The sequence below is a fragment of the Achroia grisella genome, unplaced genomic scaffold, assembly GCF_030625045.1.
Source record: "Achroia grisella isolate CSIRO2021 unplaced genomic scaffold, CSIRO_AGI_Agris_v1 utg902, whole genome shotgun sequence".
NCBI classification, from domain to species: domain Eukaryota; kingdom Metazoa; phylum Arthropoda; class Insecta; order Lepidoptera; family Pyralidae; genus Achroia; species Achroia grisella.
The window spans coordinates 799,586-826,654 of NW_026713060.1; the positions used below are offsets into that span (position 1 = coordinate 799,586).

Here is a 27,069-nt window from a genome sequence, read left to right on the forward strand (position 1 = left end):
ATATGTAAATAATACATAATGTATTTATCCGCTCAGGTGCTGCTTATTGATTATTAATAATTTATATTTATAACCCATCGACAAAAAAACATAATGGCCAAACATATATTTTAAAGGCATCCAACCAAGTCACATAACTTGGTCACAAATCATTATGTGTAACTGTCAAGGAGTTGCATATAAAAAAAAGTATAATTACCGTAGACAGAGAATTGGAACTGTGGATCATTTTCTCTATCTACGAATTACAGATACGTAAAATTCTGTTGTTCTGTGGGTTGCTTTCGAGTCGGTGGTTATTTAGAAGTACAATTATAGAAAAGCACGTTACACTATATAAACAAATGTGCATAAAATATATTATATCTCTTTCCTACGTTTCAATAAATATTTCTCGATAAATTTACTCTAGAAGTAGGAGTCAGTCGCTGGTTTAGTTAAATAACAGATATATGCTAAATTAGGGGCAGAATAAAGTAGGAAGTACTAAGGTTTTAGTAGATTACAATAAAGGAACTTGAACAGCGAATAACCCTTTACAAACTGACTACACTGAGTCACTAGTCTTACACTTTCTTTAATTAAGAAAATATATTTTTTTTATTAATAATTTAGAATGCCAAACCATTTTTGACACGTTGTAGGATTTCTTATAAACTACACACGAGGATAATTAAAAAATACTAAAAACACTCTGTATTCTTCCACAGATTGGATTAAAAACCGTTTGCTGTATTAACAAAGCCAAAATAAAGAAAAAAAATATTAGTTATTTATGGATGAGCGAAAATATTATTTGATATGACAGAATAGTATTAATATTCACACATTACTAAAAGAAAGAAAGTTATTATTATTATATATACTAACAATTTTTTTCTTAATAATTGTAAATGTAGTAAATGAGAAATTCCCACAACGTGTATAAAAACACATTATAGCGTTTTGAACACCAACATTATTTTATACCGAATAAATAAACTTATTAGTATTTGGTTTCGTTTAATAGTGCTCATTTTGTATGAGCCACTACCACACCATTTTGTTTGCTGTCCGACTGTTGATTCGATCACGTTCAGCAAATAAAATGTATAAAAACGCTTAAAAAAACTAAATTGCACAATTCAAAAATATACATTACACAATAACACGTATATAAATATATAAACGCGTAAACACTACGCGTGTGCCTCGTATTTAAAAAAAAAACATCTGATCTGTTCATTTTAAAAGTGTATATTTTTTACTATACTTTGAAAAACTAAAGTCCCGTTCGTCTCAACTAAGAAGGAAAAAAATATTAAAACAGTGGAAATATTACCACAGATGCAGTATTTTCTAAGTTATTTGTTACCACCGAACAAATCTATTTCTATTTCTGTGTTTGTCATGTATTCAGAACTAAACCGCTAAATCGAGCAAGACGTATTTTTGTATATGTAGAGATATATGCAATTCTGGAGACTGTTTTGCCGATCTGCTGTCTGGATATCTTATACCGGATGTGTTAAGGGTGAGAGAAAGGGTGTTTTTTAGTTTTAGTATTATTTTTACTCGTAATATAATTAATTAATTAATTATTAATCTGCTTCCATATTTTATTGTCCTACATATTTAATATTACCAAATAAGTTAAGGCCTTTTGAGAATTTAATACTCATTAACGAATTGAAGATATTTCAAAACCAATAACAACTAATTTCATTGCCATACCTGATAAACATACAACGTTTAAAATAGAACAGAAATTGAATATCAGCAAGTGTACAAATAACACACTTAATAAATTTAATTAAATAAAAGTTATTGTAAAATCGACTTTAAATATTGAGCATTAAAATCTATTTCCATTTTTTATTTAATTTATTAAGCGTGCAAAAAAGCACTTGCAAGTTTCCAAGAGATGTTTTTTTATGACATAAATTTACACTTATTACATTGCAAATTAGAGATCTACAATGCTTACGAGGGCAATACACATAATTTATCAATCTATTACTATCAATCACTATGCACAAATAATTCATACAAACATATCTAATTTGAGAGTACACAACTTCCTTGCTTTCAATTGTAATCTTTTAGACACAACTTTTAGAACTTTTGTACAAGTTCGATATGACAAAAATAACTATGGTATACCAAATATTGTCCAAATATTTTTAATATTTTATGTATTGATTATAAAACATGCAGATTATGTTTTATAAATAAATAGAACAGTATTAAGGTATGTAATAAAATAAACATGATTTAATGACCCTAATTGAGGCTGTTGAATTTGACATATTTTATACATTAATTATTTAAATTTTTTTCTCAGACATATTTATTATAAAGTAATCACAATTATATATATAAATTATGAAATACTGAACATTGAATCGAAAGCAAGGAAATTATGGTACTATGAATACTTACAGCCAAAACTATATTAATTTCCATTAGCGCCTGAGAGTTAGACTCATAATGTAATAACTACTCAATGTAGTATTCCCGCCAAACGTGTTAAAATAAAAACATTTAAGACAATTACACAGCATTATAAACATATATATTTCTCTCAAATGCTATAGTTTACACATAACAGTATGCTGAAACAGAAGAAAAATACATTAGCATAAATATTACCAAATGAATCATTTATCGAATTTGTTAATTTCAAAATAGGTAAACTTGTTTATCAAACTAAAATGCATCCCAATTAATAATATGTCAACATTTACAAAATATAGATGTATACACAAACTTATGTACATGTTTACAAAAATATAATTTACCAATGTAGATAATATGAGGCTTCCAATAAGCTGTGTTAGACAACTGTAAAGAAAATGAACATGTCCACTGCAAAAATGTTCTATTTATTAATCTGTGGACACCACAGGATATGCAATATCGTTGACGTTGTAATATTGTTAATAAATATGCTGATGATATATTTAGTGACATATATGATGTTTTCGTTCTCACACATACTCCTAAATTATACGTGGCGTTTTATACTATTTAATATTCATTTTTATAAGTATGTTAGCTTTAATTCTTTTTAGTTAATCAAATTATTAATGAATTATTTTTACATTTTCGGAATATGCTTTTTTTTTAAACAAGTTCATTCCTTCACAGTTGTCGCGTAACAAAGAAAAATCTTTATATATCACACAATCAACATTGTGAATTAATAATAAAATAAATACAATAAAATTTCGACTCTCGTTCAATTCAAAATCAATAACAAAAATCAGTCACAAATAATTTGCTACAAAACATAATTAATGGTTATACAGACTTAGTCCACGTTATTATCTATTAATTTATAAAGTACAATTCATACTATACTATCATACAACTATGTAATCACTAGAAATGCAAATATAATACACAGAGACCGTCCTCCCATTCAAACATCTTTTAATCCTATTTTCCTAATTCAACTATTCTGTCCCTTTCTTTCAAGCTACTTTTTGCATTTGTAAGAAACAGACAAATAGGTTTATAGAATTTAGTTTCCATAAGAGAGGGAGAGTTGATATTTATTAATAATACTGCTTTATCTAAGTGCCGTGTATAAGTTGAGAACGCTCTTGTTCTCTTTATGCGATGGTGTTTTGGAGAATACGTTCCAGAAACGCAGCGTTTCATCGCCAGCGCCCGTTACAATGGCTTCCCCATCTGGAGAGAGGGCCAGGTAGAGTACTCTATATGAATGTCCCGTTAATTTCGCCACCTGGAAAAATACTTAATTATTAATACTATAATAATGAGGGGAAAATGAATTGTGAGAAATGTGGACTAATGATCTTATTGCTAGCAGTGTACCATGTTAGGTTGACTTCCACGCGGTTTCCCCAGGAAACCAACGTGATAAATTCTTGGTGAATTTGTCACGATGGACTAACTGACCTGATCTTATGCTCATCTTATCATCCTTCACTGGTGCCCCACCAGCGTAAACCGTTAGCGCAGGGAGCATCATTCCAATTCAAAACCACCATTCCAAAAAAATATTAATAAATGTATATTTATAACAAAATACCATTACAACCATAATCTGAGATGGAATTGACAGAAACATTGTCAAAGTTGTGAGCGCAACACATGTCATACCACTTTTCGATGGCTATATTTAAATCTACCATGAGGGTGAGAGCCTACTGCAGCCACACGGATTAATTCTTTCATTCCATCAAAAAGAGTCAGAAATATAAAGAAGAACTAAGAAACCACTTATTCTGTATTTTATTATGGGAGCTTAAGAATTTTAGAAGGGCTAAGGTGGGACATAGCTCAAAAAAGGTTAGGAAACACAGACTAGATAGTCGTATGAAACTACACTACATATTCTACATTATATATGAGTAATATTGGAGGCATTATATTAGAAACAAACTATAGTCTGTTATCAAGCTATCACGATCCGTACAGACCTGTGTTAACGATGGATATTTCCACACCAGTATTTGATTTTGCGAATAGCCGTGTGTGGAGACGAGTTCACTCGAATGTTTCGACCACGCTAAATTGCACACTTGCGATCCTGAAACGAAAAACATTTTTAACCATTAATTTCATTTTTTTTTTATTTAATATAAACCAACGGCGTTACAATCTGATTTACATTATGTATGTGGTAATAGAAAAGCTAATTATAGGGGTCACATACTTAACATATAGCATATTATATCGGCTTAATTAGTAAGTAAGTATAAGTCTCTTGCTCATTCTTCTTGTGATTAGACAGCTTTACGAATGAGCGGTAGACTAAAAAATAACTATGACGATTTGAAAGTGCATAAATTTAAATTTATTTTTCAAATAAAGAAAATTCTTAGAATAGAGTACTTTCTAAAGAAAATATCGTTTACGTAAGGGCTATAACCACACAGGTTCTGACAAAATCTGCTAATGTTTGTTAAACACAGAGCTAGGTTATGTACGATTATGTGCAACATACCTGTATCGACGTACTGCATGGGCTGCGAGGTGAGGGTGTTCCAGAATCTGATGCAGCGATCAGCTGTTCCGCCGCCGGAAGCGAGCAGCCCGTGCTGGTGCGGCGACCACGCGATCGCCTTCACCGCCGCTACGTGCGCGGAGTACGTCTGTACGGGTGTCGTCGAGTGCTGCGGGGGAAAGAGATAGAACGATTAGTATCATATGTGTATACATAGTAAGGTGGCCTATGAGTGCCTATGAGTGCCTATGGCTGTCCTCAGACCTCAGTCTCACCCATTTCAGTGGCCAAGCGTCTTGTAATAATAATAATATGCCTTAACAATTCACACTGTAAATTTTCGACCTCGGTAGTCTAGAGGTCTAGCACACCGCTTAACGACTAATGGTCGCGGGTTCGATTCCTCGCACGGCACAAACATTTGTATTAATGAGTATGATTGTTTGTATCGGTCTGGGTATTCTCTATGTATAATATGTATGTATTTACGAAAAAAATATATATCTATGTATTTGTATCAGTTGTCTAGTACCCATAACACAAGCTTTAGCTAGCTTAACTTGTGTCTAGATGGCGCTGTGTGAATTGTCCTGAGATTATTATTATTATTATTGGATGTTGGTGACATGCAAAGTGTTCTAGCCGATTCTTCGGATAGTGCGGCTGAGGCAATTTTCTAACTGGTGAAGTGATGTAGCTATTAGTTTTAGGTTACAATGGGACTGGCAAGTGCTTTTAGTTTGCAAAAGTCCCTAAATATCAAACCTATAAAAAAACACACAGCGCCATCTAGTTTCCAAGGTAAGCAGAGCTTGTGTTATGGGTACCAGATAATATATCAGGGATGTTAAGCAGCTCCGTAACCGTAACCGTAACCGAATCCAAAATAAAAGTTTCGGACAATATCGGATAGGGACAGGGCCTAATTGAGACACGGTACGGTCTAGTACCCGTAACACAAGCTTTAGATAGCTTAATATGGGACTAGATGGCGCTGTGTGAATTGTCCTGAGATTATTATTATTATTACATACTAAAAGAGTTAAATTTCATAAAAATCGGCCAAGCCGTCTCAGAGGTGTATGATTATGTTGATGAGACATTGTGACACAAGAATTCTATATATAAAATTCACTGTTAGACAACGTACAGTGTCGGACACTGTCGGTAGCAACGCCTGTATAACAGTTGAATCTCTGATGAAAATTTAATTATTATTAAAAATACGTCATTTATATACAAACATATTATTGCTTTCGGCATCACGTTCTATAATATTGAGAATAAAAATGTATAATACAACTTACCATAGACCAAACGAATAGTTTGTTGTCGTTGCCACCGGACGCCAGCGACTGGCCGTCTGGTGACCACTTGAGGCCGCAGACCTCTTGTCTATGCCCCTGTAGTACACGACCTGACTGTTGAGCTGTAATAGAAATCATATTTATATAGGTGATCATTGCCGACATACTCTCATCTTTACTTGGAAACAGATTGACTGGAATACTTGCAGGGAAATTCTCCTTTGCTATTTTATAATACTTTGAATCGTAAGTATTGACAATATTCTTTGACAGTTTTACAATTATGTTTTCCTATACAAAACTTTTAACTAAAATCCGAGTTCTACTGCTATTTCTACATAGCACACTCTCGTTTTAAATCGCGCCAAGTTTAATGGAGAAATAAAAAACAATTTTATATATACAAATTTGTAATATATAAACATTTCTAGCATTCTTTAACATTATATTACACATTAAATAAATAATAAATAAAATACAAACGTCTGAAAGTATTCCAAACTGTATACAAAATTAGCCATTGGACTGAAAAAGAAAAACTGGTCTGACTGAAATGACCAACAGGTCCTAATACCAATAGCAACACATAAATCACTCTGTATTTTGTGACATACCTGTTGCTGATCATGTTACCACTCACAATCAGGTGGGCCAATACATTGTTGGAGGGGGGAAAGGGATTGTTAGTAATGTGGACTCATGGCCCCATTACTAGCAATGTACCATGTCAGGTTGACCTCCACGCGGTTCCCCCTGGAAACCATCGTGATAAATTCTTGTTAAATTTATCACGATGGGCTAACTGACCTGACCTCATGTTCATCTTATCACCGTCCACTTGTGCCCCGCCAACGTAAACCGTTAACCCAGGCGGGTGCAGCATTTTATTATCATCCATAAAAAAAAATCATTGACAGCCATTTCAGTTAAATAATAAAAAACATATACATACGTGGACACCTCGTATCCCTCTGTCGTATATGCCTATCCCTTGAACCGGAACTTAGTACGTCGCCGTTCCAAGCCAGAGCACCCACACGTGCTATATGTCCTTGTAATTTTGTAACCTGTAACAAAAAGTAAAAAAAAATGTTACATGTAATTGTAACATTGTCTACTATAACATATCGCTATTAAAAAATATGGGTTGGTGATAAACAGGTGAAAATTTAGGGTGATATGTGTTTATTAATGTGACTTTATAATAAAATTAAAAAATGACAAAAAAATTTAAAGAGGTGGACAACATTTATCACCTGAGGTATAAAAAAACAGATTGTAGTCGATTCTCAGGCCTACTAAATATGTATATAAAATATCATAAAAATCGGTCAAGTCGTTTCGAAGGAGTATGGTAACTCTAACATTGTGACACGAGAATTTTATATATAACTATTCAAAATCGATACAGTAAGTATCGATTTTGAATGTCTTTTTTTACAGTTTTTAGGAATTGTCATTTTTGCACTGTTACATTATCCATTATCCTTTATTTCATTAATCTCACACATACAGTCCATTCATTCTATCGCCCACAAATATATTAAAATTAGTTACCTCTTTGTTGACGGTAACATCCCAAACACTAATATGTCCCTTCTGCGTGCCGACGGCCACCTGATGACCGCGCTCGCTCCACGCCACTGATGTCACAGTGTTCCCCTCCGATGACAAGTCGCACAGACGTGTTACCTGTAAGAAACATTGAAAGAACCGTCAGATTTAATTATACCAAAAAAAATCCTTTACAATTTATAATAAGATTAAATCAGTCTAAAATTAGTTTTCTTTTTCGGACTATTCTAATGCTGTTGGCCGCAGCTAACCTTTACAGCTTCACCGGACGATACGGGACTAACGATACTCCATAGTCCTGCTTCATTTGGAGTGCAGATGACACTCCAAATGCAGCAGGACTTATGGAGCGGCTGAAGGCCAAATCCTACCTAACGGATACTTTAGAGGGAGCGCTCTGCTATGGGTTACAATCTCGGCTCGGATCGTCGTAATTTCGATCCCCGTTTTGACGGGGATCGATCAGAGAGGAGGAAGACACAGAGACAGTAGAAGTATATAGTAGTAAGAAGAATAGTACGGTATTTTATTTTGAGTGCAAATACTCTCTTCCTAAAAGGTTGTCTGGAAGAGATTGCATTAGTGATAAGAACAATAGTACAAAAGACTTTACTTGTATTTATTTGCAATCTATAATTTGTTTTTTCTTTGAACGTTGGTGTAATAAATTGTCATAAATAAACATATACATACTTGACTAGTACATGCACTCCACAAGTAGACACAACTGCCGAGACCGACACTGAGCACGTTCTGTGCCGACCAGTCGACCAGGTTCAGGTAGAAGTCGTCCTGCAACTCCGGCGCGTCCAGAACCTTGAAGGGGATCCTCGATATTTTCCTCGTGGCCTTACGTGGTGACCGTAACAGCTTCTGCGATTTCGCCGACACCGGCGATAGACTGTAAGGCGACGGGTCTATATTCTCCTGAAATGAAAATATTAGATATTTTAGTATTATCTTGAGATAAATGTAAATGGTTTAATTAGTATACATGTATCTTCACGCCAAATTTATATATGTCTATATTTAATAAGAAATCTTCTATTTACACCGCTTTTCTTAGTGATAATACTATAACATAAATAAAAAAAATAATTCCTAAATACAGTTGATGATGTAAAAAGATGTAAAAAAAATATCATTTATAAACTAATGTTATGAGTAAAGAAAGAGGTAAGATTCGATTTATGGTTTATCAACAAACAAAAGCCATTATCCATTGAAAAATTTAAAAAAATATTTAAGATATTTAAGTATAATTTTAACTATAGAATTAATTCAACTATAGTAATAATAAAGTATTAATTACAATATAGAGAATGCGTAGAACTAATACTTAGTACACAGTCGCAAATCTAAGATATTAACTACAGTCAAACAATATCATTACAGCAGTAACAAAAAAGAGTCATTACATACATTACGTTCACGACCGCAACAATAGTTATCACTTCTTACAACATATATAATCTTACAACATATATAAAAAAGAGTCAATTCAACAGACGAATAACGGATTTTCAAACAAAGCGAATACAAAAATATAAAGAGCGTTAAGAGAAATGAACATATTACTCAAGGCACTAAAGAAAATATGGACGGTGTTAAAGATATAAATGATGATACGGCCATTATACTCACCAATGGCAATAAATACAAGTGAGGAGTATTATAATAATTAATAAAGAAAATTGAGATGAAGCAAAAAAAAAACGATGACAAAGTGTATCTAATATTTTTAACTATCGCATGTTAAGTCATTTATATGTTACAACAGTTAAATATGACTTAGGTGTTTAAAATTACAGTGAAATTTTCTCGTAATGTAATCGTTTTCAGTAGGCATGTAAGATTAAATAACAGATGATAACTTTTGAAACACATTTTAAGTAAATAAATGCCAAATTACTTATTGGTTAATTCAGTATAGAAATAAAAATAATTTTCTAGAAAATCATGTGATGCTTTGATACTCATAAGAAGAGTTAACTTTTAGAAATCGATTAACGATATCATTAATAAACTAGGTAAACAGAAAATATATGATAACTTTATAGATATCAGTACCAAGTAGTATTTGCTACTTTTAATCTAATAGGCGTTTAGCAATCAACTTTTAATATCTGCTTTAACGTAAGAAACTTTAAAACTTGTGAAATATAATTTAATATATTCTAAATATGCGCCCGAAGATACGTTGAAATGCACAATTCCTTAATTTTAGTAGAATCATATATTTATTGAAAAAAAAAAAACAATTCTATATTCTTTTGAAACAAAGGTAAATACATAGTTCTGAGACATAATATCTCGCTAAAGAGACAAAAAATATATTATTCGTTGCAGTAATGTTTACGGCAACGACAGTACATTTGACGGAAACAGAAATGTTTTCTTTTGAAATCCTCGCTATATATTCTAATTTTTTTACATGATCAATTAAAATGCAACGCTATGCTTCCTAGACATACAAAGAGTCGTAAGACAAGAAACTAGCATCTTTAATTCGTAACTTTATAATTGTTACAAAATGTGTTGCGTTAACTCTTCTCTATTGTTGTATTTCATTTAAACAATCGTAATTTTTTTCAGGTAGCTATGAAAATCACTTGAATTCCCTGAAGCGGAACAACACAGTCCTTGAAAGGTTCGACTACCCGCTGCCTTTTGTGCTGTTGTTTGTGCAAATGGAAAAAACGACTGAAAAAATATACCTAAACACTGTACGCGTACACTTGATAGCGACTCGTTTTGTCAGCGACTATTTTTAAAAAAAGGCTTTCAATTAATCATCACAACAAATTCTATACAGCGCATTCTGATTAGATATATTGACAACAGAAATTAAAATATAGATACATTATAAAGTGTTACCGCGAAATTAGACCATTATACAGCATAGAATGACGAGGCTGTTTCGAGAAAAAATGTAACATCAAATATAATAGTCATATTCAAGTAGCCGACAATGCTTTGCTGCGATTATAAAGTATACTAGGATTATTAGATTAGCTACAAAATGTGGCTAAGCTAGCTAATCATGAAAGCATATAATAGTGATCCGTAACGTATGCGGGGCTAAAACTACTAAAATTGTTGTCACGTAATGGGTTGGAGAATAACATAGTTTACTTTGTATCTTGTCCAATCATCTGCCTAGATGATTGGACAAGATACAAAGTAAACGACACGGGTTGGAAGATAACATTATAATAAATTAGATAATTGATTATTTATGATTTAAAAACTCAAATGACAAATATCTCAAGATATTCCTTAAAATGTTTAAAGAAGCCTACAGAAACATGTGCAATGTATTTACGATTCATCGATGTATTTGTAATCCAAAATAAATTTCTTTTTAACCGGTGTCAACCATTTTTTGTGTTTCAATTAACAACGCGTTGTAGCCAAAATATAGCCGTGTGCTGGCTGTAACATCTTTGTTATGTGTACAATTCATGAGTTGCAATTCACACGAAAACTTGGACATAAACAATTATTTATACAGACATAAAACGTGCATTTATTTTGTTTATTGCCGTCTAAAATAACACTACGCCGACAAAATTAATGTGAATTTTCGCACTAACCAACATCACGTTATGTTCTAAGTAAATTTACTGCAAAAACTGCACAATTCTGGTGAGCCCGTGGCAATTTTGAGTCCATGAACCCGCATTTATTGCGTCTCCTAAGTAATCTAGATGAATAACACCTTCGTGGACCGACGCGAATTTGGCGAGACATTACGTGGGTAGCCATTACCATATATGAATTTTCGAACTGATAATATAATAATCCTTTTATTGTGCTACATAGAATTTGGTAGCGTGGGTGAGAAATATTGGTAGTTACATATCGTACAACTGAACATTATTAAATTTAAGGGTAAAAATAACAAAAGATTGCCTTGCCATTTGGACACTTTTTACTGCAATGTTAACCAAGAGGCAACAGAATTGGGTTGTGACGCCTACGTCCAGCGAAAACATAAGAAATACAAACAAGATTGTTTAAATTTGAGCGCACACACAATAAATATTATTGATAAAAACAACGTTTTACATTTCCACTACGAGATATGGTATACACAGACCGTTATGAAGCATTAAACTTCATTAAAGTATCGATAAAATAATGCTGGCATTCGACAAATTACTGATGCAAAAAAAGGCATGAAATCTGAAAGAGGAACTAGCACCGTAAGTACATCTGCTTGTACGTAAAACCTCAAAATGAACTAAACAGTAAACATTAATCTTGATTCAGAAATGGTGTGTAAAGTATAGATCAAAACAATTTTCTGTAGCATGTTATTAATATTATAAGTATTACTTAAGCTAGACTTCAAATAAATTTAGTTATTTGCTATAGGTAAGCGAAAAACTCCCACAGTATTGATACCACGTCAAGTCACGAAGTATCAAAATTACGATCTAGCGTGTGGAACATATCCTAAATACAAACAGATAGTTCTTATTAAATATGAAAAAATATGGTGGACAAGGTAGACCGACGATCTGGTCAAGATCGAGGGAGGCATTGGATGCGAGCAGCGCAGGACAGATTGTCGTACAGATCTTTGGGGGAGGCCTATGTCCAGCAGTGGACGTCTTCCGAGCTGCGATGATGATAATGATGATGAAAAAATATTATACTGTAATATTTTTTCATCATCATTATCATCATCGCAGCTAGAGAAAAAATAGAAACATACAACTTGACACAATCCTCATTAGAAGGTGTTAAAATAAAGATAGATAATCAAATATTACAAAATCGTAATGAAACTGATAGTGTAGGAAGTAATAAACTTGTCAAAAACAAGGTCAAAAAAGACAAATACGATTAGAAGTGATTCATGAATGAATACTCGTACTACCGAAGCAGGTGTAACAAGATTGAAAGTGCATCTTAGTGTGCACAGTGATTAATTCACAAGTGCCACTTAAGGAGATGTTGATTTAGAAGCCCCGCCCTGGTCATCGACATGCTGGCCTTGACAGCAAAAACTAATGCATAGTACGCATTCTAATGCCTGCAGCATTGCAACTGGTTCTGTTGCTGATTCATCAGCTGCGATTTGACTACCCAAAATAGTAATAATAAATGTTTATATATTTTGATTGCGTCACTCTCGTCTAGACACAAAATATGATGCACTATACAAATGATAGAGCATTTTAAGAGTTAGACAAGAATATGCAGATTTTGAAGTAATTATGGCCAATTAACAATTTGATAGGGATAGATATAGAAATGGTTTATAGTTTTGTATTATTATTGAATTCGATTAAACACTATTAGTATTTCAAATCTAAGATGTCGAAACTTAAAAAAACTATTTTGGGTTAAGTATATGGTTCATTTTCGGGAAACTTTCTATGCAATTTGTTATATGTAACACAATTATCTATATATGTACAGTTGTTACATAATATCGCCAATCGGTGAAAATTTACCGTAACGAACATTAGAGAACATCAATCATAATTAGTAAAAATGAACTAAGAATAATTTAATGTATACAATAATTTAAAGTAGCTAAGCTGTCACTTTTTTATGGTCAGCACAGCTTAATATTAAAAAAAGAGATATTATATTCTAATAATTTTAAAATAAATGCTAAGAATGCAAGAAAGGTCAAAGTACACATTTTAATAAAATAAACTGTAGTAGAAGACCAAGGTAAATGCATAGCCAGTTAACTGAGACATGACAAGATGCTGCAACTAGATTACAAATACAGTAGCCTCACCCCAACTAAACCGGTATTCACTATAGATACTGGTGACTGTTGATGACACGACTATAATATTTAAAGTGAAATAAATTTTCTCACACTCAGAAACACTATCTAGTATACGTATTTGCAAGAAGAAGTAGAAAAAATATCCAGCAATAAATAAGTTTTGGCAATTACAGCACAATTAATACGGGTGCTTTATGGCAATGTGTGGTGGAGATAAACATGCATGTAGTTTTATTTAGTTCTCAAACATGGTGGATATCAATTTAATTTTAATATCAATTTAGTATAAAGATTAGTTCAGCTCATTGGGAGGAAAATCTACTATTAACACGTTTGATAGGTCTCTAGGATCTTTCTATGATCTTTCTAGGACTTTTTATTTTTAGATTTCTGTTATGTATTTCTGCTCTGTTCAGAAAGAGACTCTTCTTGTGTTAGTACTAACAATATACTTGGAATGAAAAATAATGACAAAATGTTCGTACCGTTCGTACAGTCACCACACGAATAAACGCTATTTATTGACGAATTATTATATTCAATATCTGCTCAAGGGCAGGAAATCTAATTAATATAGTTAATATCATAATTTAAAGTTATAGTCTTCTCTCATTATATGATGAAGTAATGTATCATTCACATTTAAGTAGTGCATCACTAAATATGCCGGATATTAAGAAGCAACCATTACAACAATCGGTACGCGTACTCTAACAATTTAGTTGTGCTAATGCTATTTTGATTACTCGAATTATATTTTTTACGCAATCCAAAACTCTGAGCAATTTTCAGTCACGTCATACGGTAATAAATAGACATTTAGTTCACTATTTATCTTCGAGAAGAGTCAAGCACTTATCGAGTGTTTATCTATAAGAAAAATAATATCATACATCCTGCTTGCAGCACGTAGTTCAAAATAAATTTAATTGCGTTTTCATCACAGTAAATTAGATAGCGAGACATCACGATCTATGAGAACGAAATAGACTGGCTCTAACAGTGAACACGGAGATCAGTTCAAATTGTCTACTTCCTTCAAACACAATTGCCTTATTCAAAGCTAATAGACAAAAAGCTTTGTACAATGGTTCACAATTGCTCGCTCGCTCAAATTGTAACTCTAGCCTATAAAGAAGGTCTAAAATATAATCTAATCAATAAAAACTTTATTAGATAGACACTTGCATAATGCCTTGCCAGTTTATTCTGAAAAAATATTAGACATAAATCAAGACATTAGGCAATGATGATACGTGATGAACTAACGAAAAAGTAAAAGAAAAATCGGATCTAAATTCAAACCAGAATGATGTAAGATGAATGAGCAATCAGAATCTAAGTTTATTAACCTCAGGCAGCAGACGCATAAAAAGCTAGAAATACAGCAGGTAGTGACTAGATCGCAGATAACAGATTGATTGGTACTACAAATGAATGACAGGTCCTGTGACCTAAGAATTGGCAAACGGGTCACGTTAAAAACGATGCAATAAAATTAACGAGCTACTGCAGAAGTCAGGCTGTAATTCAGGCAAGGTTTACATGGAATGAATATTAAATGTCCATAACGGACGGAATTTTTAAGGGATACATCCTTTAAAAAAAATATTTCTATTTACATATTGAATAATAAGAGATTCGCTTCCGTACTTCCTTGTTAAATCAATTCGTTATTCAGTCACTGCATTATACGATTTTGTGTATAATAACATTTCTGATTCAGTCACAGTGTATATTTCACATGCTATATTTCATAAATTGCTACAAAACCCCACCGCTGTTAGATAAAATGTGCATTAAATTAACTTTCTTACCGTAACACCTTATTGTTTTCTTTATATTTCCGCGGTTACGCCACTATAAGTAGAGTGTAGTAATGGTTTGTTATTTTCTCATCTCATTTATAAGTACCTATTATAAAAAATTGAAATGATAGTGCGAAGAAGAAAATATTTGTAAAATAGGTATTACTATTTGAAACCTGATCACCAATTATTACGAAACAATTTCTTTATTTGTGACTAAAGGAAAAAAAATGTTAAACAAATCTTTTTAAAACACGCGATTGACCAGGATGATGTCTTTTACTATTTAATTTGAGTCTCACAAATGTAGCAGTTTTTGATCCCCCTCCGGAATATTAGTCATTCGGAAATCAATATCTATAGGACCACTTGACCGCTGTATTGTCGCGAACTTCACGACTTATTACCGAATCAATTTACTTAACAGTGTAAATACCCTATCGGGCCCCGCAAAAAGGCTGCACAAACAAAGAATTATGCAAATAAAATAGAAAAAAAATTTAAGTAGAAGCCTCTCGCTAAATTCCTTCGCGTATTGGTAAATGTTTTGTCTGTAAACAGAACGTTGAGTGAACACGGATGAGCACTTCTGAAGGCCAGTTCAACGGCTGATGATGGTACGGGAGCCGCTTTTGTGAGCCATTAGGTAATATTTAAATGGCCAGTCTTATTTTTAATAGTTCCTTGAAATCACAACCGGTATTTAATATATGTAGTCTGAAAGTCTAGATTTCGTGTAATTTGTAAATCACCGGAATTTTTGGAAAAATACTAAATATATACAGACATAAAGTACATTTATAAAATTTAGCATGACTGTATTTACAAAGTACAAGAAACAGAATACTAGTTAGTAATCTTGTGTGTCTTCCGAATAATACTAAGAGCTACAATTATCGACAAAAAAAAATATTTGGAGATATAAATGGAGAGAGATATTGATAGACATATGTCCTCGGTAAAAAAAAATGGAACCAGAGACCTGTCATACTTAAAAAAGTAACGGACTTATTTTTGCAGCATAAAAATATCAAAACAAAAACCCCAAATAAATAGGATAAGGGAGTAGCAGATGATAATGATGAAAAATACGAAATCTTTAAAATGAGAGACAAAATTCTTGTTTTCTACACTGCCTCTGGTTAGACTGTGATTTGGGCTATAAATGTGCCATAGAATATTGAAACTCTACTGTCTTAAATCTTAATACAATCCTAAATTTCGATTTTACATTAACAACTTTAGTTAGAATAATAATTAAACAACGTTTATCTACAATACTAATGCGTCAAGCCATCTTGGTCTTTCCAACTTAGATTAAGAGTTGCAAGTGACCATATATTTCACTAAAATAAGACCACAATAGCAGCGTAGATATTTTTTACTAATCAACAATCGTAATAAACGAGCATGCCTAATATATCAAACGCCTTATCTAGGCATAGACTTCGCACAACACAATGCCTAACGTGCCAATAAAGGTTAGCACTCTGCTATTGTTATGATACATTGCCCGCATGTGCGCTGCGTCAGTCATCACTCTTGTCAATATAGGAACGATACTTGTCCCGTATCTGATAACAATTTGGACATGTGCATTGTGATTAATAAATTGTATATGTCAATCAGCGCATTTTCATGTCACTATAGTAACAAAAAATAGACTCCTTAGAATACTCGTAGACTCAGAGCCCATGCACACTAACTAACACACCTAATACCTACTTATTTATAAACTAGCGTATCAGAAACCTATTTAGGTCAATGAAATGTATTACTTTCTAACTAGTTTTAAATTTCGAAGAAAATTAATAAAGTTGACTAAAGGAGCATCATTTAGTCAAATACTACTTGATGGCTTTTTTACATCACGTTCTAACGATTTAGTTGCTACTAAAAATTGCAGCAATTTAGCAATTGCAAGCTTAGCAAAGTAATATATTATAGATCAAGTAATCAAATGGCAGCAATTGCTGCATTGAGCAAATTAAAAATATATATATATATATATATATATATATATATATATATATATATATATATATATATATATATATATATATAATTATACAATTATATATATATTAAAGCTAAATTGTCGTTTGATACTAAAAGCAGCGTGTGTTCGAGAAGCTTTATGTTTCAATACAGATTTTCAAGGTTACAATTAAGAAACTTCAAAAAAAGCTCGTTAGATAATTAACGTAAAATTTGGATCGAGATGTCTCAGAAATTAAAACAGCGCCCATACAATGATCCCGAAACGTGACTGTGCAGCAATTCGGGGACAATCTGAGACGTAATCTAGATTGTAAAAACACCACAGCAGCAAATCAACGTGTGTCCAAAAACAACGACAAAGAAATCGATTTCATGCAGTCCGATAAAAAATTAAAAGAAAAAAATGCATTCGGAGATACAGAGCCGTGTGGCAAAACTTACGATTCATCCCCCGTACTGTCAATGACCGGTAAGTCTAGATTTAAATTTATCTATTTCGGTTGGAACTTGTCTTTGTCAAAAAAAACTAAATATATATTTGATGAGCAAATACAATCAGTGCCTATATTTTTTACTACCGAGCACTTCAATGGTCTACGAATACTTTCGTATATCTACAAACATACATATTTCTAAATTACAGCCTTACAATATCAATCTATATTTGGAATGCTAATTGATTTTGCATTATTTTTTGCGTTCATGAAAAACTAAATTCATAATAACGCGCAGGCAGAATAATCTTTGATTATCTATTACATTTCTGAACTTTCGTGACCGTTTTTAATCCAAATTGATTGCATTGAGCATGAACATATTCCTAGGCATGAAGATCTATCTGCCAATCAATTATATTTAGCGTGAACCCAATGTGTAATAAAAAGATTTCTATTTTTTTACAAAATTAACATTAAAAATCAATTTGGACCACAACTACTTTTTGCACTGTTGCAAAATTACGTCACGGTGTACATTTCGTGCGTTGAAAATTTAATCACGAATTCGTCCTGGATCTTTCCTGTGCTGACTATAGAAAGAGAGCATCAGACGTGATAGAATCGGACCATTGAACCGTAGAATCATTGTAATGCCCAGGCGCAAAATTTGTAAATAGCAAAGTCTAGATAGGTATTGTAAATACATTGGTATTTACAAATTTTGCGCCTGATCTTTTTATCCGTTCCAAGGACATTGTAACAAAAAGGATTAAGATGAATCCGTGACGCTTCAATTCGTTGCGCCTGCGTGGTGTCTACACGGTGGACACTATAATATAATTGCAGACGTTATTAAAACAGGCGCAGATTACTACATGCGAATAATTTAGCATAATGATAATTTGAAAGTCATGGAGTATACACATTATTAGATGTCTATGAAAATGGGGACGCCCCCTATTGGAAGTAACACCGCTGCCAGCCATGAGATCTCCTGTGCTTTAATACTTCCAAGCAATAGAATAGAATATTCTACACAATAAATAAGGATTCATATTTTTACCTAGCAATATCAAACATCTTTACTCAAATGTATTGGGGCAATAAATAACTTTAAAGTGTCCAAATTAATCTAGATCTTAATTAACCTGTGTATCAAAAATTTATTCAAATCCATCCATCCAAACATCTTTATGAACTTTCACATTTAATATTAAAGGGATGGCATAAATAATAAATTTGCTATATTGCTGAACCGAATATAATGAGACAATTTATTTACATGTAACATATCCAAAAAATATCTAGATCGGATTGTATATGAAACAAATTTACACAGAGACATGGAATCTCATGTCAATGCATTTTTTGCGTGTAAACCGATATTAGTATTCAATGCATAATGCAACCGTAAACTGATGGGTGGGTACACATAAAACCGAATTAGAATTTCATGAATTTTTTAATGGATTCTTTTTATAAATGAGTTCAAGTCCAGGTCAACATAATGTACAAGGTGAGGTAAGGTATTTTGCTATCTTTATTAAATTGTCGTATGTAAATGGTGAAACTAGACTAATTAAAAATATTTAAGTATACATTAATGTCTGATAATAGTTTGGTATCAGTAATACAAACTTTCCTTAGTTTGATAACAGCTAGCAATGTTTGTAGCTAGCTATCTCAGTAAAAACATAGGAAAAGAGACCAAAACTGACTAACTTCACAGAAAAAAGCTATCACGTTAGTGAAGCATAACGTAATAATAGTTTCATTTTTATTTTACTTTCACATAAAAGGCTTTCTACTTCTATTAGAACATTAACAACGCTACGTACATAAGATTTTTTATATTTTAATATAATAGGTATAAAACCTGCCTGTACTTCTCTGTGTTCGCATGTAGCGGCTGATTTTTAATGTCACTCATCTTAGGAAAGGGGTGTAACAAAAAATTTTTTCTTTTGTTATCTTAAATCTCTGTTATTTAAAATAATAATAATTTATTGCTGCCAATGAAATTATATAAAAGAAAATACATTTAAAGGACACTTAATCAAAGCCGGAAAAAGGAAATGGTTCAGCGTATGCTGAACCAATTCCTTTTACCGGTGCTTTTGCTGCCTGTCAGCATACGCTGAACCAATTCCTTTTACCGGTGCTCCTGTGCGGCGCTGGTTTTAATAGAGATCCTTTTCCAAATTTGATTTTTTTATAAATAAATATCCTAATAACACAGACTAGCTCAAAAATAACTATTATTAAGAATCTAACTATTTTTTTACTTCTGCAAGAAGCTGCTGACAGCGTGGTGATGTACCGACCAGCTGCCAACCGTGAACAATCATCATCATTTCATACCAACTGACAAGCGTCTAATGCACGTAATGGCAGCGTTTTAATAGAAAAAATAAATAAGAATGTTACCGACGCACGATTGCTTTTTTATTTTATTTGAGATGTTAGTAATTGCAAATAAATCTATGTATAAACTTTTTGCAGCGCGTGCGCAATTCGCTAGTGCTACAGATAGCTGGCTACCTGTTTATACAGATGTAGCCGAATTGATTGGTCATTTGAAAACTAATTTCGTATCTGTTATTATTAATGTAATAATAATAACCAGACATTTCTCTCGCCTTCTAGTCTCAAGATAAACAGAACTTTTGTTACGGATATTAGACAACTGATAGAAATACTTTACTACATTTTTTGTAAATACATATATAATACTCTTGCGAATATATATAATACTCTTTAATAATCTTGCGAGGAATTGAACTCACGATCATCTGAAGTAAAGCAGTGTGCTATACCGCTAGACAGGGTATTTATAACTGAGCAAACCACCCCGGTTTCTCTATTTAAAGTAAAATACAATCCAGTTAGTCGATAATAATGTAGCTTTCTACATTTGAAAGATTTTTATACTAAATACTTTAAAATAAAGATTATATTTCAGCCATAAGTGTAACAGAAGCCGAAATTAGTATTCCGTTTCGTTTGGATACACGGAATTGGTTTCCTCTGAAAATATTAACATATACATAGGTACCGAAGTATCAGGTCTGACCCATACAATTATCAGATCAGATAATCTCATACATGCAAATCTTGTTCTAAATTTAAATTTACAACGTATTTCAACAATTGCTAATAATTATGCAAGATGACAAACAACAAATTTGAAATGCAAGCGACCATACATCTTCACGTACATACGTAAGCATACTACCTAACTCGAGTGCTTTAATGTTCTAGACGTGCATTGTACAAAATTTTAACAATTTATTACATTAGGTCGTTGTCGCTTATGATGTCAGAGAGACAGACAAATGACTGGACAGAATTACGACGGAAAAAAAACAATGTATCGCGATGCTAATGGACGCGGAGAAAAAAAGTGCAGAAAAATAAATATTTAATACTTAATAACTAAACGCAATTTGCATTCGGATACACGTCGTATTGTGCAAAAAGTATTGAGTTTCTTTGATTAGCATACTGTCATTGTCACTGATACGCTAAACGGCCAGTTCGTGATAATTGGCATACAAGTATACATGCGGCTTGTATGAAATGTGTATGACGTGACCAGATGATAGAATTGATTAACATCCCTTATAACGATCCATACAGAAATGTGGATAGATATGGAGGCAGAGGAAAGTCCAAAAGAAGATGTGTGAAAAATAGGGCAAAATAAAGAGTGTATAACGAACTGACTGTGAATAGAAATGTATGAAAATGACAATATATGACGCTGACCCCAAATTAACCTTATTAATAAATTATGGTATAAGGAAAAGGAGATGGTTATTAACACCACTAGCAGACACCAATGAAATTATTTTACAATTTGATTTACAATATTTAACCACATTATTAAATAGGTGTGTTCAATTAAAAGCCTCGGTGATCTAGCGTTTAGTACACCATCTTACTTAGTCGCGGGTTCTGAGTCAACATTTGTATTCGTAAGTATGTTTGTTTGACTTATTCTGGGTGCTTTCTATGTATATTATTGTATTTAAGTATTTATATCAGTTGTCTAGTGCCTCAACAAGAGCTCTGCTTAGTTTATGCTGTATGTATTATCCAGGGTTTATTATTATTATTGCTTAACCGTCTCTTTGATTTTGTATAGACTTATTTATTTTATATTATATATAAGTATACTTATTCATGTTATGTTTATTATTTCGCAAAATGTTTAGTCAAATAGTAATTTTAACATATCAATTCTAGGGTGCGGTCATGACATACTGATGTATGATACATATACAATGTATTATAAAACGAACACGTGTCGGAAAAGTGATAATTATTATGAAAGTAATAATTGTCAAAAATAAATTGTGCGTATTAATTTTAATAATAATTTAATAATTTATTTTATGCCATAAGTATATTTTATACAAATAATTTCTGAAGTCCCTGACTTCAGCGGTAGGTGCAGAAAATACTTGTGTTTGAGAAGTCAGTGTCCTCTTCTATATTGTGGTGTACTTATAAGAGTAAGTATTAGGATCAATTACCTATCAATCTACCTACATTTATCAAGATATTAAGAAATTTCATTATCAATAAATCGTTATCGTAAATTTTGTATAATTTATAGGGAAATCGATTTTAAACCAACATTGAAAACATGATGGTTCTAAGTTCGACGGTTTTGTCTATATTAATTGGAATCAATAAATCGGAATTAAGACAAAAATTTACTTTGCATAGAGTTTCCTGCGTGTTGTGATTGTTTAAACCTTGTATTTATATGTTATACAACTCTTCCTCCCTTGTAGTTACACTATATTTTTAATCCCCATTTGGTTATGTGAAACAAAACCTTGAATTATAGTTTCAATTATCATTATTATGATTCTATGATATACAACACTGTATTCGTAAGCTATAAACATAAGATTACCTTCAAATAAGGTAAGTATAGTATGATTGTTTTGACACATAACCCGAATGACATGACGGAACGACATTTGATATCCATTCGATTCTTGTTACAATCGGATACCGATTCGAATCAGCGATTTCGACGTAAAAACATGCACAGGCGCAAACAAAGAAGCCGCCGCATAAGGATCGATGAAAATTCCAGAATTTGCGTGTTTAGTGCACATACGTATAAAATATGAACACTTTATAATTCGCACAGTTTATATAACACCATGGCTAAATATTCTAATCACTAAGAATTCTAAAGGCGTCTACTTTTAGTAGGTAAAATGGTCAGAAAGAATTAAATTATGAATATACCAGATATTCCATTATTGTGTAAATTTAACTAAAGTATTTATTTCGTTATTATATACTGTACTACTAGCTACCCGCCCAGACTACGCACGGGGGTACATGTATTATACCTACAAACCTTCCTCTTGAATAATCTATTGTTAAAAACTACATTAAAATCCGTTGCGTATTTTAATAGATCTATGAGAACATACATCTGAAGCTACTTCATTTTATACTATGTAAAGATATAGCTAACACTTGCGACTTCTTCTGTATCACATTTTCATCGTTTTTATGACATTTTTAATCGCTTGAGATACGAGTACAGGAATGTCTTCTTCTGATCTACCTAGCACTACGTACTGGATACATAATAATAAATATATTTATTTATTATTATTTAAAAACTTCTCTAACTTCGTTATCATGATATGTCCAATAAAAATTACATTAAAATAAAAATCTAAATAATCGAAGAAATAAGATCCACAGCTTAAAACTTTGGACACTTGTACGTAATGGTCACCTGACAAAACAAGAATATGACCGCTATATCGCCTCGCCATTTGACCCTACAATAAAAATCAACCGTCAATAATACTTTTTATTTTTTAAAGACAAAATTTCTGTGGCGATACTGTCAAAGCAATACTGTGTGCACATTAGATCGTTACTTTACGTGTAATAATGTGCCCAAATTGGTGAATTCAATTTGTTGAAACACTAGTGTGGATTGATAATAATTATGACCACATTTCCGGGTGGTATGGGGTTTTTCAACTCGAATTTTAAGCGAAATCTGTTAAATACAAATGTTTTAGTCACATTTCTCCGCGTTTAGTTCCAATAATGTGTATAATGAAGCGTTATCATACTGATTTTATAACCTTTTTATTGTCTTTTCGTTTAAAGGTTTTTAATACCAGAATTATATGCAATTTTATATATTACATTTATTATGTAACTGTTATTGATAAATTATTGTTTTATTAATTACATATGTAATACAATTAGGCTAATTAAGGTATACTATTATGGCAATTCTAAATTTTAGCTTTGTATCTTATAAAACCTCTAATAAGAACCGCTTGATTCATAACTCAGAATTTAAAATCGTTCACCGACTCCATCAGTCAAGCATTTATTGGTCAGACTCAAAACCAACACTTTTTTAACATCAAAGCCTATATTACATTAATATGTCACCATAATATGAACATTAAAACCACTCAGAATATTCGACATTCATTCGATGAAATATTTTATAGTAATTTAAAGTATGAGAAGTCATTTCATAATGTGCATAAGGAACATAAAACTAAAGTAACACATGCAAATACATACATATATGATTGTGTGAAAATTTAACAGGATACGGGATTAGTTATTGAGCATGTTTCCCACAAAAAGTGGCTTATTTTTTTAAATTTTCATATAAATATTTATATTATTTTATTTTAGGTTGCATGATGTAGATTAGATCGTGAAATTACAGGATAAGAGGCATAACACATTAGTCCACTCGAATAGCGACGCATGGGTATCACGTGTGTCTGTGATAACGTGATGACACCCATGTGGCTGTTCATATATATTAGGGCGACGGTTACCGTTTACTTTCATGTCGGCCATCAGTTTTTCTATTCCTATTATATAAAAAAACCTAATTTTTTGGTGTATTATGTATATGTATGCTAAAACTGGATTCTATGTACTTGTAATCTTACGGAAATTACCATTTACCCTTTTATTCCTTCTCTTAATTTTAGTGCCGATCAATAAAGATTTCGATGCAATTAGTCACAGCCAGATATTGTGGGATATCGCGTATTGGTGATACGTTTTACAGTCTCCATTAGTAATTAGTACTGTAAGTTTTTGGCAATAAAATTCTCACGATTAATGTGAGAACTTTATTCCATTTATATTTCCTTTGCCAAGTAAGGACACTTTTGCATTAGTGATAATCACGAAACATACACTAGACATGCAAGTCTGTATCGTGTAACTCAAAGATAACTCAGACATTTTTAAATCAGGTACTCGACTGACTTAAATCGTACATAAACTTTTTACAAAATTTTATGTTAATTTTCATTTTTATTTTAATTGTATTTTTCAAATACATATAAATAAAAATTAATAAACATCAACATCATCAAAGTAATATAAACATTGAGTAATTATATAACAACCATTATGAAAGAATTTCCTATTCCTAAATGTTACGTTCTATAAATTAATATTATTGTACAAAAGTGAATAACTATTATTATTATTATTATTTACGGTGTGCAAAATTTAGCTCATTTCCGATTTATCGTACTAATGACTCTGATAACTCGCGTATTGAAACGATTTTTATTGTATCCATCAAATGAATTAGCCATTACGACTGATGTCTTAAAGTTAATGAGTGTTTTAAAAAAACGCCTTTTCGGACATTACCTCTTTTTGCGGAATTTTTTATACAGTCAAAGTGCAGTGTCATATACAACATATAATATTATACATAATGTAATAAATTTATTTGCTAGAAATATTGTCTGAATAGATTTAACATTCATGTTTGCATTTATTTTGTTCAATATGTTTTGCAATGAGGAATGGTATGAAAATATTAATTTTTAACATTTTCAATGAACAAATATAATATTATTTAAACATAGCATGCGTAGTATAGGTAGTGTGTACAGAAGTATTAAAATTAAAAAAAAATACAAATTAAATAGAATTGTCCAAGAAATCGGAAATGCATTGTGACAACAGCCAGATACGAAAAAAATTAGACAAATGTAATATTTACGATGACGTTAACGTTAACAACATACCTTTCTAAATACTATAAAAAACTAAATATACTTCTGCCTAACCCATAATCTGGCGTGAAGATACCACCGATGTTAGAATCAAATAGACTTACCTCCGAATTAGAGGCGGGTGCTCTAAATTTGAAGACAGGAGGGGAGTACGCTTGCGCTGCCTTCGCCGTCGATGTGTGTTGGGAGGTGCCAATGGTTGCTCTATTGCCATCGGAGCAGTTGGCTGGTGGACCCCGCAACTCCTCGATCTGGGCACCGAGGAGCTCGTTGCGGAGTAGGCAAGCGTAAGCGAGGTGGTCTCTACCACCACTAGTACCGTCACTGCCGCCACCGTCGCCGCGCGCTTTTTTCGCCGGCTGATTTTCTGTGCTACGACGTATTGCTGTAAAAATAAAGGAAAAAAATGAAAAACAATTGTTATCTTACAACTAGCACTAGCAGAGCCCTGAGAGAGGGCATTGGTAGTCATTACAAATAGTGTATCCATTGCTAGCAATGTAACATGTTAGGTTGAAGTCAATGGCAAAGTCAGTTCCCTTGGACATATGGTTGGTTGGTTAATTCCTGATGGATTCACATTACAGACTAACTTATGTCTTATCATCTTCCACTGTTATCCCGCCAGCACAGGCAGGTGTACCATTCCATTATTACCTATAAAAAAATAATCTGAGCTTTGAGAACTAGAGTATCATTCAGAATTCGATTGCAATAAAACAAGCACTAAAGATGAACACTGTACTTTAATGATAACCATACTTAAATCAGTTAAGCTGTTTCCGAGATTAGCACTCACAAGCACACAGACAGACGAGTTATTTATAAGTATAAATGTCCATGGCACTCAGTCCTCTGTGCCTGCTCCGTAAGGGGTCTGGTGTATAGATAAAAAAAGATAAATTTGTATAAATGCGACGGTAAGCCGAGAACACCTATGTCAAAAGTTCTTCCACCTATATATATTTATGAACAGAATCTAAGAAATCAGATCGATAACACCACGATTAATCATACGCGTAACAAAGTATTCCTTACAATTCATTAACATGGACAGGTGCATATGCTTATAGCGGTGGACTAATAAAAAATTTAAACAATGATTAATGATAAGAAAACATAAGCATAACACAGAGACTTGGATCCGAGATGGAGCC

At 32.4% G+C, this 27,069-nt stretch overlaps 1 protein-coding gene across 1 annotated transcript in view; it reads right to left on the reverse strand.

Moving 5' to 3' along the window:
* Positions 1–2,977: 2,977 nt before the first annotated feature.
* Positions 2,978–27,069, reverse strand: part of LOC131853451 (fizzy-related protein homolog) — a 48,217-nt gene continuing 24,125 nt past the window's right edge. Inside the window, exons 2-9 of the mRNA XM_059204345.1 lie at positions 26,017–26,297; positions 8,533–8,766; positions 7,822–7,956; positions 7,217–7,331; positions 6,265–6,386; positions 4,958–5,126; positions 4,431–4,540; positions 2,978–3,730 (exon numbers count right to left, since the gene is read on the reverse strand). Of these exons, the coding sequence (XP_059060328.1) occupies positions 3,554–3,730; positions 4,431–4,540; positions 4,958–5,126; positions 6,265–6,386; positions 7,217–7,331; positions 7,822–7,956; positions 8,533–8,766; positions 26,017–26,297 (1,343 nt within the window). The 3' untranslated portion in view covers positions 2,978–3,553. The remainder of the gene's footprint in view (positions 3,731–4,430; positions 4,541–4,957; positions 5,127–6,264; positions 6,387–7,216; positions 7,332–7,821; positions 7,957–8,532; positions 8,767–26,016; positions 26,298–27,069) is intronic.